This window comes from Macrobrachium nipponense, chromosome 11, assembly GCF_015104395.2.
Source record: "Macrobrachium nipponense isolate FS-2020 chromosome 11, ASM1510439v2, whole genome shotgun sequence".
Classification (NCBI taxonomy): Eukaryota; Metazoa; Arthropoda; class Malacostraca; order Decapoda; family Palaemonidae; genus Macrobrachium; species Macrobrachium nipponense.
In genome coordinates, this window is record NC_061087.1 from 10,160,545 (window position 1) to 10,178,012 (window position 17,468).

Sequence of the window (17,468 nt, forward strand, 5' to 3'; positions counted from 1 at the left end):
TTGTCACCACAAAGCCTTGAAACCTAAGTGCAAGAAATATGAAGAAATTATGATGTCCGGTAGCAGGAACCGAACTAGGGGACGAGGTCACGTTGGCGACCTTGTCTTGATTATGGTAACCCGGGCTCCTTTCCAGCTACCGGACATCATAATATCTTCATATTTCTTGTACTCGGATCTCAAGGTTTTGTAGTGACAAGCGTATCCGAAAAAGAGCGAAGAATTCGAGAAGTTAAGAGGGCATTGTGGCTATTACAATTCCACACACAAACACACATATATACATGTATCTAAAATATTATGCATGTGCAAACACACTTTCCTCCTTCTACAGGGAATATCTATGCAAAAACATGAAAACAAAAATTCCACAATATGAACCACTTCGTGCATCTACTCAGACGGCTCATTAGCAGCATGTTGAAACCCCTATATATGCATTAATTTGGGCATACACTTCTATCTTCCATGCGCTCTCGCACTCCTGAAAATTACGGCCCTTCTTATCCGGTACCTCTTTTCCACCGCGTAGCAACGATTTGAAGGTGTTCCTTTCCTCTCTCCCTCCCAACACCTGTCAATTGTGCCCTCTCTTCACTAATCTAGTCCTCTATTTTCCCCACACGACCCAACCATCTCATAACACTTCGATTCATCCTTTCTCCCACGCTAACCTTTTTTCCACCCATAACTCTTACCTTGTAAGTAATTGTTCTTATGCCACATCATCACCTCTTCTTTAATTTGTATTTGACATCCAAATTTTACTCCCATAAAGGAGAGCTTGCCCCGTGATATCTTTACATTTTCCTACCTTAGCTACCGTGGATGTGGCGAGTGGATGTGGCGAGTCCACCCCCAAGCTTGTTCGCACATCATGCTACCCCTTTTAGGTTCACCTTTTCTGTAGTTCACTTATTCTCTTGCCGTAACATCATCTATGTTGTTGTATACTCAAAAATACCTATAATAGTGAACAACTTCCATTCTTCCGCTTTCCAAAACAAAATTATTGCTCCCTCTTCCTCCTTTCCATTTACCGACATAATCATACTCCAGCTGACATTGCACGCTTAATTATAATATTCCAACATAATTATATTATATTAACATTTTACTATAAAAGAAAAAATCTGCGCCTATATCTAATTCTTTCTTTAACTTCTCGCATTACTCCACCCATAAAGACATTGAACAGCCATAGAGACATGTATTAGTACTCTGTTTTCTCTATCAGAGGATGCCTTCCAAGTAAGGACGTGTTATGATGATCAATGCTACATTTGTATTTTTATTGCGGATGAACCCCCAACGCGGAATATATATATATATATATATATATATATATATATATATATATATATATATATATATATATAAAAGTCATATCACATTACCGTGATTTATATACATATATCGAGCTACAAATGTCCTTTAATATCTAATTCGTACTACCTCAGAATTAATATATTTTCATATATGTTTAACCGAAAGAGAATTTTTTAGGCGATAATAGATTTGCCAGCTGACGGGGCACGTCCGGCAAATCTATTATCGCCTAAAAAATTCCCCTTCGGTTAAACATATATGAAAATATATTAACTCCGAGGTAGAGCGAATTAGATATTAAAGGACATTTGTAGCTCGATATATATATATATATATATATATATATATATATATATATATATATATATACATATATACATATATACTACATACATACATACATTTATCTGTATGTATAGGTGTATATATACACATATATACATACATGCACATGTTTAATATATATATATATATATATATATATATATATATATATATATATATGTGTGTGTGTGTGTGTGTGTGTGTATGTATGTTTATATGTGTGTGCGTCTGAGTGCTTGTCTGTTCGGTATGGAGGCAAAAACAGTCTAGTTTGCTGTTCAAGTCAAGGTGGGATAGTGGTCGTCGAAGATAAGTTGTCTAGACTAAAACATTTTGGAAATAGGGAGAGGGCAGTGAGACCCTCCTCCTTTTAGAGATAAATGGTATGAGGGGATGGTCTAAGATACTGACATTCCGAGATAACTGACATCTTAAACGAGGTTGACAGAGTGCTTACAGAGGCTACCCTACTTGTCCGATCATTAAAATGGTCTTCGAACATATACGACCCCCTCTCCCTCTGTTCTATGATATACAACTTCGAAGAATCTACATTCGCTAACGTGATACTACGTAATTGAGTGCAACTGAAAAAGTGACTTTGAAGTGAAGACCATTTCTTGCTACTTTGTACTGTCACGAATACCCAACAAATAACGAGCTATCCATTCAGACAGAACCAATTACAAATTATATCAACAATGCGGACAAGAAAACAAATCTATTTGCATGTCAAAAAATATATATACAGTGACTCATTCTCTGCCCCTGGCCTGGACTACTAATGGCCCATTAAGACAAAACCGGTACAATTTAGTTTTTCTTTCTGTCATTGATATAGCCAAAGGATTCAGTATCGTGACTTGGTATACTGATCTAAGCAGCAAATAGATGAAAGCTGCTGTCTAACTGCGCCTATTTCAAAATGCCTTGTGCGTAGAAGCATGATCTCTGCGTGATATTTTGTGAATCAACTTCAGTTGTGGCATGGATCGCATTCAAGTTTCTTGAACATCCTAAAATGTTCAAGACAACGAAAACCTATTATAAATAATTTTCACCGATTACTCTGTCGTTAACGCGTAATTTTAAAACTTGGATAGTTGATAGCGTAGGCTTATGACCAAAAAGCTTGCTTTTAAAAGAATATCGACCGTAAGACACGATTTATACGTTGTGACTATTTATGACAGTACCTCTTTAACATGGTACTCATCGAGAGTAGAAAACCATTACAAAGTAACATGAAGACAAATTTTTAGTGATACTTCAGTAATATTCAAGTAACGTGTAAACATAAACTTGTAAAAATCACATGCATGGTCTGGTTTCTGTTATCCAAAGCTGAAACATTAAAAATAACAATAATCATGTATATATATATATATATATATATATATATATATATATATATATATATATATATCAATAGTTCTCAAGGCTTCAGCTTCATATGAATAAGAAACAAGACCATATATATATATATGAAGAGAGAAAGAACAAGACGGTGGTATACATGCGCAACTGGGCTGATTGTGAGGGAGGGAGACCAGGATCGATCCACAGATATTGTGAATCTGTGGACTACGCTTTTACCATGTGCGTACGAATGTTCCTTGAATATACATATGCGCGCGCGTGTGTGTGTGTGAGCAAGTATTTTCTAGTTATAGGGCCTATCTTTTTGCATCTTATTAATGTTTCTCCCGGATGCGGTTGCATGCCTCACAACCCGCCCCGAATGGCTAGATGGGTACACGACCGCATAATTTGGTGGTCGAAGGACCCACCACGCATACTGTGTAAGAAATACTAACACCTTTAAACACTATGACGCAATTTAAACGTGTCAGTCAATCGTGTAGATGTTGTTTAGGGAAACTATAAACAGACGTTTCGGGACCTGTAAGATTTCCAACCCCAACGGCATGGAGACTGCAATTGGATGTTGAGTATAATACATAAAATAATTAAAACGCAATACGCATGACTGTGGAGCTTCACAGGCAATGTCGCACTGCAGAGAACGCTCTCATCAAAACACATAGGTAATAACTACACTAAGATGATTACGTAATGTCGGGCATGCAAAGCTCTTATTCTGTTTGTCTACTGAATTCCTGCGTAAGTATTCAGTATCTTTTGAGAGGGTTTGCATGCCCGGAGAAATTAGGGGCCAGGCTATTACAGAGATAATCAAAAGAAATTAGAGCAAGAAAAAGATCGAATTGTTCAGTTCTGACACTGTTACAAAATCCTGCATTTACCATGTCTAATTCTTGTCGTTCGTGGTAGCGGAACCGTGACCTTCAAACAAAAACTGAAGGCACCACCTTTGCGAAAGCAATAGAGTGCAACAAATCTGTTCATTTAAAATAATGAGGATTATTTGTGCACATTTTGAGTGTACGAGAAAAAAAACCAACTCTTACACTTCGGGAGACTCACGAAAAGCAAATACAAACACTATGCACAATATATCGAAATATTTAAGAGCAAACAAGGTCCAGTTTTAAAAAGGATATGAACAGATCTTCCGACTTAGTACGAGTTAAAAGCGCAAAAAAAAGTCTAAGAGCTCTTCTATTTGAAAAAAGCATAATAAAGCCATTGACAAGCGATGTGGCAGCAATTCTTGAAATATAAGTGTGGAAAAAAACTAATGCTAATAACATGAATACTATGAGAGAGCACAATTTTATAAGCTGATAGGGAGTACTATGTACTTAGCATACTTTTTTGCATACTTTATATATATATATATATATATATAGATATATATAATATATATATATATATATATCTATATGTATATATATATATCATATATATAATATATATATAAGATATATATAAATATATAATATATTATATATATTATATAGTAATTATATATATATATAATATAGTACATATATAAATATATATATTCTATATATATATATTATATATATATATATATAGCTATATATATATGATATATATATATATATATATAATAATATATAAACTATATATATATATATAAATATATATATATATATATATATATATAGACATAATATATCTGATATTATATATATTATAGTACATATATATAATATATATATTTATATATATATGATATATATATATATATATATATATATATATATATAATATATATATATATATATATTATTATCAGTAACCCAAGCTGATACCCACACAAAAGTATCTAATAGAAAAAAATACATGTCCAAATAAAAAAATGATCCAAGAAAATAAAGGTACAAGATGTACAAAACTCCCCCAGTTTACCCAAAGGACAGAATTCACCCAACAGTGGACAAAATGTCCCATGTACCCAGTGAAAAAATTTACGTAATGTAAACAATGGGTACAGTTTGTCCATTGGGTATGTTTTTGTTCATTTGTCCATTTTGTGTATTTTGTCTCTTGGATACTTTTATCTATGTCACACACCGGATAAGTTTTGTCTGATAAGTTTTGACTACATTTTCTCTATAGGTCAGATTGGACCCATTTGTAGTCTTTTGTCTACACTTTGTCTGCTGAAATATTTATCTCATTCAATTTTATCTATTGGGTAAAATTTTCCAGCAGATATATTGATATACATTTTACATAGACAAATTTTATTCAGTGAGTACCTCCTGTCAATTGGGTACAATTATTCATTTGGGCACGGCTTATGCATCGTCTTTCTCGGCAGGAGTCGTCGCCTAAAAGAATTCTTATATAGGATCGGGAATATATGCCTGTTCATAGGTATCGGGTTTTAATAAGTCAGCGCATATATTTGCCATTTCTCTTTCGTAAGCAACATTACTTTTGTTAGACGATAGATAATCGTTAGCAAAAGCACAAATGTAAATTGTTTAGATGCATAAATTTCTTATGGTACAGCGGTCCATTTACAAAGGACGCGAATCGATACTGTGTGTTGCTTAACAAACCGATAACAGTAGCAACAAATATAATGTAATTCAGAATAATTGCTTCAGATATTGCTTCTACAGGACAAAGAAGCCATGGTGGGAATTATATTTTCAACCGACCTTTTTTTTTCTTGTTAAAAGAATGTTATTACTAAGGAATGTATTTTTCTAAGAACCATCTTTATCTAAAATATCTTCAGAGTGAAGGCATTGTCATACGTGCACATTTTCTGCCTTCTAGTGTCTTAGAGTTAGAATGGGAGTGTTCAGGCATGTTTGTCCCTATGCTACTGTAAGAGCATCTATATGTAGGGGCGAATAGAATTTGACGTTCTCTACGAGACAGAATGTATAGTAAATTAAATTAATTATATTTCAGAGAAGTCTTCCACATAGAAATAAAGACAAATTTTTGTATTGTTGGCAAATGTATTTTTTGGAGCCATAACTGTGCAAAATACCAAATGACAAAAAATATTGGATCCTAAATAACCATTCCTTCCCCTTACACCTTCAAGAATATTACTACTACTACTACTACTATACTACTACTATTATTATTATTCAATATATATATGCATATATATATATATATATATATATATATATATATATATATATATATATATATAGCTGATAAAAACACAATGTTAAGATCTAACATTTAACAATGTGAATAGTTTAGAAAACTAGAACAGGATCGTCAACGGCAATAAGAACATTTTATGAACAAAATATATTTCAAAATTCATAACGCCAACCTCCCTTTCCACTAAGAACAAAAAGACTCTTGAAAAAACAATAACCCATCAGGCATTGTAGCTTAAAGACAACAAAATAATATAGCACCTTGGATAATAAGACATGCGGATATTTGTACCATCCCAAGCGACGATGTGAAAACAGGCAGTTACAAACGGTAATAAAACAGTGCTGTAACACACGAGGACGCAATAGAAATTATGAAATATACGAAGATGGATACAAAACACACGAAGCTGCTGGCTATTCAGTTATATCTTGCTATTTTAATAGCAAATTTTTTTGCCAATACAAGCAACTGAATATACATACAGTAGAATTATATGCCATGAAAACGAAGGTTGCACCATGGGTTCTGGGCAGTAAAATATAACAATACTTTTCTAAAGTCAATAAAAGAAGCAGATTTTCCCTAAAAATACGAGGCGAAAAAAAGTACTTTTACACGCAACCATAAAAGCGTTTGAAACGTCCTGGGAATTCAGCAAAAATTGCTTGGCTATCGTGCAAAACCCACTGGCAATTCCCATATATTTGGCGCAGGATAATAGCGTTGTTTTCATTTCCAAAATGAAACTGTGATACCATTTCCACTCGAAATTCGCAGCCATAAATGAAAGGGGAATCTGCATTGATTAGGCCGCCTACCATTCTGGCCTGCAAGCACCGCACTGTAAAAAATAACAGTTGCTCACCCTCAATCGCCCTCTAAGCTCTCCGGGCCTCGGTTTGACCCGCTACTGCTCGCAGTAGACTCCGAAGGCCTGTCGCACATTTCTGTGGAGTTTCTTTGCCATTGCCCTAGCTTGCACAGATATCACAAGAACTTAAGTAGCAAACATTGTAGAAGATAACGGTTGAGCCGGGCGAATTTTTCTCATAGTATTTAAACAAAAGTCCAAAAATATTCTTCTGTATATCTACCAGCAACATTTATGACTAACTTATCAAGAGAGAAACATATGATGCGTTTGTATAGGTCATCATTATAATCATCATCGTAATGATGATGCTGCAGCAGTTTTCTCTTGATCATTGTAAAGCGAAGGGTTTAATCACGAAGAGTAACTGAACGACAGTTATCTCGAAATAACATTTCCTGTCATTAATTATCAGGAAATGTTATTTCAAGAAAACTGGCGTTCTTTTTAATTATCATTTATTGACCTACACCGGCATATTTCGTTAAGTTACCCTTCGCGATTAAACCCTTCGCTTCATAATGAATAAGAGAAAACTGCTGCAGCATCATTATTACAACGATGACGATAATGATGACCTACACAAACGCATCATATGTTTCTCGCTTGATAAATGTTCGTGGTAGATAGAGAGAAGAATAACTTTGGACTTTTGTTCAAATACTGAGACAAATGTTCGCCCGACGCAATTCAGCCTGGGTCCAGACAATTATTCTTTTTTCACGTGAACGTCAACACAAGATGAAAAAATGGAAGCAGTGATCAATTTTGATAACAGACTCCACTAATAATTATTCTCTTGGTGCCGACAGGATCAAATGATCACTCGTTTGATCGTTCCAATATTTGAAGTAACATTTAACAGTGATGAAATAGAAGTAAAAACAGAAAATATTCCTTCCGTTACTAAACAATATTTCTATTTCCTCAAGCTTTCTTTGAACTAAGAGTTTAAATTTATTCTCATTATTTTATGTGTACAAACAAGTACAGTCGCTCTACCATTGTCATTTTTCCAGTTCTAATTAATATCCTCATAAAGCATTAATTATGGCTCTGCATACAAATGTGATTCATGGATCATTAAACAGTGCCGCATGCAAGGACAGTATAAACTAAGTGCGACAGCAATGCTTCATTGACAATATACACTTTGAGAGCAAGCCCTCCGCTAATCAATATTTCTAACAGATCCTTTCTCTTTTCTCATGAGCCACGAAGTACAATGACATTAAAGTTTCTCAAGATAAAGGAAGGGAAAATACCATCTATCTGAAAATGTGATTTGGCAACACTGAGGCAGCGTGCCTAGGTAAAGAGCTGGCATAGCCTGCCACAGTGCCACTGAGCACAGTCCGCAGCCCAGCCGACCGTCGCACAGTGCACTCACTCGTCGTGAGGCGAGCATAGCTGTCGCATTATTGTCCTGAGGAAACCTGGTCGCTGCATTCAACTCCACGGGTCGCCCATTCCATAATCAGTATCACAGATATTTGTTTCAACCTCTTGAGATGATGCACGGCTAGGTTTTGAAGTTACCGCGGAAAATCAAAATATTTTGGAAACCAGAACGGAAAGATGACCGAAGAAAGTGATAACAAAACGTTCGAAACAGATCGGACAAGTTTTCCGGCATCAGAACCCGTGGTGTGTTTTTGCGAACAGGAGAGAAGCAACTGCAAAAAATGCAGAGGAAACGCGGACAAGAAAGAGAAAGACTCTCGTAGCCTTTTGACAACTGAGTTGGCTGGCGAAGGTGAATCTGTCAAAACATACGCACTCTCCTCTAACTCTCGAAAAGCACCTGATGGAGGGTGGGGATGGATGGTTGCTTTGGGAAGCTTCATTGTGATGGTGAGTTGAAATCTATATACAGTCCCAACCCCTCCCCCCCCCCTTCTATCTCCCATAGTAGTCGTTGTGCATATCTGATTAGTTTACCATCCAGTTTCCCGTTATTTCATCTGCCATTTTTCTTCCTATTTTCTTGAAATTCTGCTTATTTATTTGATCGATGTCATTTAGTTAAAGGCTTCTTGTGGAGGATAACTGGAATGACGATTTTTTCGAAAATAAGGGTCAGTAACTTTTCAGATATGATTATCATGTTAATGACCTCACTTCATCTACGGATATGAACGATAATACCTGAGATTGCGCAAATCGCCTCCTTGAGATATTCGGTGTGCGCTCAAGATTCTGTAAAACTCTTGAAAAAAATGTATATATATATATAGATATATATATATATATATATATATATATATATATATATACACACACACACACACACACACACACACACACACATATATATATATATATATATATATATACATATACGTAAACGAGAGAGAGAGAGAGAGAGAGAGAGAGAGAGAGAGAGAGAGAGAGAGAGAGAGAGATTTCGTAATTATGTTTAGTGTACCGAGTCCACGCTCAGTGTGGAGTAGTCTAGTTTTTGCCCATTTTATTCTTATTCTTGTTACTACAATTCTTCACCGACTTTGATCTTGATAAAATCTCGGCACGAGAGGACCAATCCTCTTCCTGCCATTGCAGCGCAATTCCTTTATCACTGGCCACAAGAGCAAAAATAGAGAGAAACTATTGACTTCAGGAAATAGCAACGGATACTGCATCGATTACCCTAAGCTATTTTGTCAATGATCATAAAAAATTAAAATGTAAAAAAGAATTCAGAAAGAGCTAATGATGGAATTACTCCTGTAATTCTGAAATGCTGTCTTATCATTATCAGTATAACTATGTCTTTTTGTTACACTATCATTTCATTTATTATAGAAATGCCAGAATTTATTCTTCCTCTCGGCTACATTTGTCTATTGCATGAGCACATGTAGCAAAACTTCCCATGGAGTCTTGCCAAGTTTCCATTACAGCTGAGAACATGTGCAGTCTCTCTCTCTCTCTCTCTCTCTCTCTCTCTCTCTCTCTCTCTCTCTCTCTTATGCTCAAACATAATTATCAGAACTCACCCATTCTCTTAACAATATGACTGACCCATCCTTTTCGTAGTTCGTAGTTTTCATAGTTCCCTCTTCCTTCTCTGTCCTTCTGATTTCGTTCCAGAAGTTTTTTTTATTAACATTACCTATGCTTCATGGTAAAATAATTATGGTAAAATCATTTTACTTCTAACTTTTCTGGCTGCTGATCACACCCACCCTACAGAGTCCCCGGCCAACTACCCACAGTCCGCGTTGGATAACACTAGAATTTTTCTTTTACGAATTTTTAACACGATTTTTTTTAATGAGAATCCCGCATTTTACTTTAACCTTTCCAACTTGAGTTACTAGTCACCTTACTTACCTATCTTTGAAAATGGATGCCGTCAATCATTCATTATTCCCAGGAAAACTATACATTACACTTCAAATTTGGTAGAGAGAAGAGCAACAGAGTATAAAACTGCAAATTCTTGTTCACGTAACAATAAATGTAAATGATGAAATCTAGTAACCTGATGCAAACGTGGTTAAATCAACAACTGAAGGCAAACAACCAAAGAATTAGAGAGCAAATGTGAATGAAACAAAATCAGTTGGCACGCTCGAATGAACGTAAAACCAGGTTATGTACCTCGTCTCTGACCTTGGGTGCTATTGTTTTTATTGGCGTTATATTTATTCTCGTTCACATGTTAAAATCGCGGATCCTGTTAACCCACATCGGCGACTGCTGATTGAAATTGGGCGGCATCAAAAGTCAGTCCTTTTGTATATATATAAAAGATTGGAAGTTCGAAGTCTGGCGGCCCATCAGTTCACCCAAGGTCAGTTGAAGTTAAAAGAGGCCACGGGAATAGCAGCTATCCCCAGAGACTTGCAGATAACTGGAGTCGGCGCTCCTCCTAGAGGAAAAAAGTATCCGGTCTCATATATATATATATATATATATATATATATATATATATATATATATATATATATATATATATATATATATATAGAAGACTGTTGTAGGAGGACGTACATCTCAGGTGGTCTTTAAAATATATTTATTGCGACGTTACAAAGCAAAGGTTTCGTTTCCAAGCTATAGAGACAAAAAACTATAAAATGACAAAAGGCAGCAACTCACGTACGGTAAAGAGTCGTGGAGGAAGACTGCCAAGTGTTCAATTGAGGAACAAGCTGTTTAATAAACAAGCTCTCCAGGATTGTCAATAGTTAGCCACTCGGTGCTCGTCCCAATATTTCAAAATCTTTGTATGGTGTCTTATGTTCCCATTTATTGGAGTGTCGTCTGATGTTGGAAAATTCAGGAGTAGCAAGTTTGTTATCAGTTCGAAAGCTAACGCCCTTATGGCAATCAATTCTGACCCTTAATAACCTCTGTGTGGATCCCACGTAGGTCCCCCTAAGGCAATTAAACTTGCATACAACACATGAGGTCATCAAAGGATCAAGTTTATCCTTGAATTTTAACAAACTACTTAAACTAAGTGGATTTTTCGGGATGATATTAAATCTGATAGCTGGTATATAAATAATATGAGTTTTCTTAGTGCATCATAGACATTTTTGTCATGGATTAAAGGTACATTTGCATAAAACTGAAGCGTAGACAAAGTAGGTAAGACTTTTGGAATGAAAACGTTATTATGAAGCTGTGAAAAACTGTAGTGGTAAAATAATTGCTTGTAAAATATTGACGTAAAAAGTGGAATTCTATATGAAAAACTCCCAACCAGATGTCAGTGAGAGGACACGATGAAGTAATGTGGATAAAGAGTTTAATTTAAAGCCATAAAAAATGACTATAAAAATTTGAATTATTTTCTCACTACACTTTACACAGGTATGTTATTGAACTTCTTAATAGCGCTTTTCATGTTAATTTTATTGTTTTTTGTCTTCATACCTTGAAAATGAAATCTTTGTGTTTTGAAACATATATATATATATATATATATATATATATATATATATATATATATATATTTTAAGGACCACCTGAGATGTACTTCCTCCTACAGCAGTCTTCTATTGTCCGAGTTACTAGGATTCACCATATCTTAGAACGTTTTTATAATGTATATATTATATATATATATATATATATATATATATTACGTTTTACCATATAGAACTAACACTTTATATCGCAAATGGCAATTTCTTACATAGCTAAATGAAATAACTGATAAATAAATATGTATTGTGTTCCTTGGTACTCACTTGAAGACTGTTCTGTCCTTAATATTGATAACGACCAAATAACGATCTTCTAGGCATACACTTCGGTACTGCTGGCTATCTGATTCACTTTAGACTGACGAAATGTAACTCTGTTTACAGTTCAGGATTTTTTGGTAGTTTTGGATCGCGTTATTTGACGTAGACACATTGGTACAACTCTTATTTTCCCCTTATTAGAAGCCAGAATTTTATGGCAAGATAATTATAAAAAAAAAACTTTCATCCATTGGCCCTTTCTTCTGGCAACATCTTTCACTTTTTTTTTGTTTTTTGTTTTTTTTCTAGACTGAAGCATCATTAGAAGCAAATAATATTAAAACAAACAGTAAACTACTTTGGTTACAGTGCAACTTTCTCTTTTCCCATATTACAAGGTAAATAAGCATTTTCTTTTTTCGGTCAACACTGTCTCGTAAAAAAAGAAATATCTTCCAGTCTCATAGACACAGAAGACAAGATTTATTAACTGTCATTCTGGCAGAACTTTTCTTCATACTACCCAGAAACTGCCCCAACTGACCACCTCAACATGATATAATCACATTGTTTTTCTCTGTCACCTGACTGACCAACCGCTGCAACTGGAATATTAATATACGTACGTACGTATAGTAATACGAAAAAAGTCGGAAGTATTCATACCAGTACTCGTCACTGACGAAATACTTGACTATAAAAAGAGGGCTCTTGGAACGGTGAGGTGAAGGGTGGCGGGGAGGGGGGGGGGGGGGGAGAATTATTGTTAGATAGATCATGTCATGTGAATAATCAGAGCCAACTAGTAGAAAATAGAATAAAATCAAATGAGGAATCTTATACGAGTCAACTGAGACATACAAGAGAATATGATAAATATACAAGTGATAGAGTACAATATGTCGAATCAGACGCAGACAGGAACAGATTGCAACTTGGAGTAAGCATCAGTAAAATATGCAAGAACGAATCTCAACGGCGGAACGAAAGAAAATCGATTTCGGACGGTTCAAGCCACCCACCTTCCCTCCCTCCTTACATCCCTGTTCGTTTCTCTCCACAAATGCCTAATCAGAGCCTTGCCTCTAGGCAGCATCCAAAAGTCTTTAAAGATGCTGTTTCGTCATTTGCACTTCATAAATATTGGTAATATTCTACATCCATTTCATTTTTCTTGTGTAAAACTATATCATAATTTAAGATTGCGCGGAAACCTCCACTGACTAAAAGAGAGAGAGAGAGAGAGAGAGAGAGAGAGAGAGAGAGAGAGAGAGAGAGAGAGAGAGAGAGAGAGAGAGAGAGAGAGAGAGAGAATGCAGTTGGAAGAATGAGTCGTGAATGATATACTTTTGACCAGCTGCCTAATACTTATCTACCTGTGTAAAATTAGCAGTGTTTGCGACACTTTTTGTAGACAGGTGAAACGTGTAAAGTGGTCTACTGCTGTACCCCAGAAAAAAAATAAAATTCATAAAAGTTTTCTTGTCAGAATCCTCAGATATTGATGGATCCCAACTACCCGTTTCTTTCCCTTAAAACTTAAGACAATATCTGAGAGATGAGCTTAGTGTATCAATTTCTTGTCGCTTCCCTTGAAATACCTACTTTGACCTCGTTGATGGTTAGATTATTCAACATCCATTATCTATTGTATATAGTAAATTCAAACCAGGGGATTTAGTCAGTCTAGAAATCCACATTAAAGGAATGGCTTAGAAAATGAGAAGTGAAATTTTAATCCTTTTCATCAAAAGAAATATTTCTGTTATTTAAAAGAATATATATATACCTGAAAATATGCTGATGATGAGAACTACCAGGACTACTCCTACTACTACTACTAAAAATGCTGATTTAACAACAATAATCCCATCGTCATTACATGTATGAATTTAGATATCAGAAACAACTTACGTAGGTGTAAGCATAGAATTACATATTATATTTTTAGCTAGCAAATTACGGAGAGACCATCATACAGAGAGAGAGAGAGAGAGAGAGAGAGAGAGAGAGAGAGAGAGAGAGAGAGAGAGAGAGCTGTTATCTGCTTACACAAACCACTAAATGCGTTATCTATCGTTCGACATTCTTTATAAGGTAAATCATAATCTGCATCCAACAAGACTCCGCTGTCGCCATACCCAATGACCACAGAGATTTGTTTGCGAGGCCTGCGGTACAAAAGATGCGACAAACCCAGTGATTCCAACAGATATCCCGTAGTAACACCAATCACTCGGGAACATTAAGCTTGCCGCCGAGATCTGGATGTTGCTACCCATGTCGTGGGTCTTTTGGGTGAGAAAAGGAACCCCTACCTACGATGCTGCGATAAGTTCCCACCACGAGATGCGTCAGCGACTGATGGCATAAAGTGGCAAACTTGGGACGATCAGTAATAATGATAATCGCAAAGATACAAAATTTAATCAAAACCTTTAGTCTAAGTACCCGGAGAAATCTATTATTTATCTAGTCTAGTAAACCGTCTAATGATATGAGCAAATTCACTGTACTTTGGAAAACGAAGGTCACACTTTAATCAAAAAGTACTTCACGTAAAGCCAGCACTCACTTTCGTAAGAGTGTATATTTAGCTGAAACAAGTACTTTATTTTTTCGCACTTAGAAGAACGTCGGCAAACATGTAATATTGCGCGCAGATAAAAACTCGCCAGCAACCACGCCATCAGTCAAAGAAGCACATTGCAAACAGGATACGAGTGCAAGAGTTACCGGAGGTCAATACTACTTATTAAATCAGACGTAGACTACTGCATAATTTCATCTCTACCTTCCCTACTGGGAGTAAACATTATATGCCATAAGCTGGTTTTACTTTAACTCGGGAACATCACTTCGAAGGACGATATCACTTGACCTTCGCCACAAACTATTACATATGCACTTGGTCGTGATCACGTGATAACCAATTAATTAACTGTCACGATGTACGCCTCCTTAAGGACACATGGTTTCCGAGAAGAGAGAGAGAGAGAGAGAGAGAGAGAGAGAGAGAGAGAGAGAGAGAGAGAGAGAAATAGTTTATAGATATTGGTCTTTATGCTGTAAACGTCTACATACTCATGAGCGAATTAATGTGTTAATTAATACAAACTTAATGGTATTATTGGATGCGTACTCCAGAACATTCATCCTGAAAATTGTTTCTTCATACTCTCCTTTCTGAATATTAGAAGTTCAGAGAACTTGTTAATGACTTCAGAAAGAAGAAAACGAAGAATTTCAAGTGGCAAATGTAAACACACATACAATATATATATATATATATATATATATATATATATATATATATATATTATATATTATATATAGACAGAGAGAGAGAGAGAGAGAGGAGAAGAGAGAGAGAGAGAGAGAGAGAGAGAGAGAGAGACAAAGCAAAGAACACATTTGCTCCGAAAAGTACGACTAAACTACGATACGCAAGAATTACCACGTTATTTCTCTTCACTATCTTCCCTGCTATCCTGAAAACAATTTAAATATCAAAAGTCCCGCGATCTTATTCATTCTTTGATTCTACTTCTATTATTTTAACACGAAAACATTTTGGAATCCGGAGAACAAAAGCTAAAAGCGGGAGCAGCTACTCGTTTATTATGATGTGACCCATATTTCGTGAACTCGACTGACACGCAAGGCGTCCTGAATTTGGAAGATCACGTGCCGTCATAACAAGGTGACCTAGGAAGCCTCGTGCCATGGATGCAGTCCTAAGTCATTTAAGCTTGCAAAGAATGTTGGTTTCAACCTCCCACTGCAGATCCCTACACTGCAGCAGTAACTGATCATGATACAGAGCCAGTGATTTATAATCGCCCGGGGTGAGGCGCGAACCCTCGAAATCTAAGTGGCATTCACGATACTATCCACTATACCAGCTGGTTACTAACTACTATACCAGCGGACCAGCATATAGTTTTCAATATCCGAGATCTAAACTTACTAATGCTACTTCGAGTTTCTAGGATTTATCATTAAGTATTCAATATATTCTGCGGAAAACTTGGGCCTGGATTCCATATTTTGATTATGCATAAATCTGCCTCAGTGCTAGACTGAAAAATAAATGAATAGCAGCAAAGTGCTGGCATGGCTACTATTAATTGGCTACTCTTGTGAGTGGCGGATCAATGTGGATTTTCCTTAGTAACATTCACTTCAGGGTGTGGTAAACCTACTTACAAGAGTTAGGATAGAAGGGAATCTTTAGCCTGGGCAGGCAACACTTCTAGAAAGGTACTCTGAATACAAACCTTGTTCCTTTACCTTGGACTGCGCCATAGCCATTGTACCGTGGCCTTCCATGGTCCTGAGTGTGAGTTCTCTTACTTTTTGACTCGTTTTCCTGGGACAGGCTGATGAGAAAGCAAAAGTTGCTTTCAGGAAAGCGCCTTCTTCTTTACCTAATCTTTTCATTCTGGGCTTTTAATAACTTTGAAATCCATCCTGACTGGCCTCCCCCAGGTGTTATGGCAAACCTGGCTGATTTCTTATTTGGCTTACAAGGCTTGTTCCAAATGAGTAGGGTTCATCTCCTGAACAAAATTATTAATAATAATTACTACAACAAAGATAATCGACATCGAAAACAAATCTATACACTAACATCACACTAAACGGAAAGATCACACCTGAATCGGTTTCTCTTTCGATATATCCACGAATTTTTATTGACTTTACCAAATACATTTTGTTGCCATAAAAGGTATGTGGTATCACTACATCAAAAGTGTAAAGGATTCTCTGGAGATATGAGTTTATCAAGTCAATTATAAGACATCGGGAAGTCAGAGAGCACATCTCCGAATTTTTGCAAACACACTATACTGAACTGAATTAATCGTCTGTCTCAGCTTTCCTTTAATCATGGTTTAGTTTAGTGTACTGTTAAATATATTATTCGCAACGAGACTAAGATGCAAGTTTAGCGTAGAGAGAGAGAGAGAAGAGAGAGAGAGAGAGAGAGAGAGAGAGAGAGAGAGAGAGCGAGCATGAAATAAGATCCCATACTCATCTTACATAAAATCATATTTCAAATAGCTTTAACAGCCTCTTTGCCATCGTTATCCTCCCTGAACAAAATTGCCAAAAAGAAAAAACAAGAACATTCTAATCAGATCTTTGTCTCCTATCTTTTTTTTTTTTTTTTTTTTTTTTTGTCAGTTGAAGACATTATTTAA

General features: G+C 35.9%; 1 protein-coding gene and 1 long non-coding RNA gene across 4 annotated transcripts in view; one reads left to right on the forward strand and one right to left on the reverse strand.

Annotated features, from left to right (window-relative positions):
- LOC135221946 (uncharacterized) overlaps window positions 1-17,468 on the reverse strand; it is a 407,988-nt gene that overhangs the window by 113,929 nt on the left and 276,591 nt on the right. The gene's annotated exons all lie outside the window — the stretch shown is intronic.
- LOC135221477 (monocarboxylate transporter 9-like) overlaps window positions 8,390-17,468 on the forward strand; it is a 29,633-nt gene continuing 20,554 nt past the window's right edge. The window contains exon 1 of the mRNA XM_064259248.1: window positions 8,390-8,911. Coding sequence (XP_064115318.1) covers window positions 8,636-8,911 — 276 coding nt within the window. The 5' untranslated portion in view covers window positions 8,390-8,635. The remainder of the gene's footprint in view (window positions 8,912-17,468) is intronic.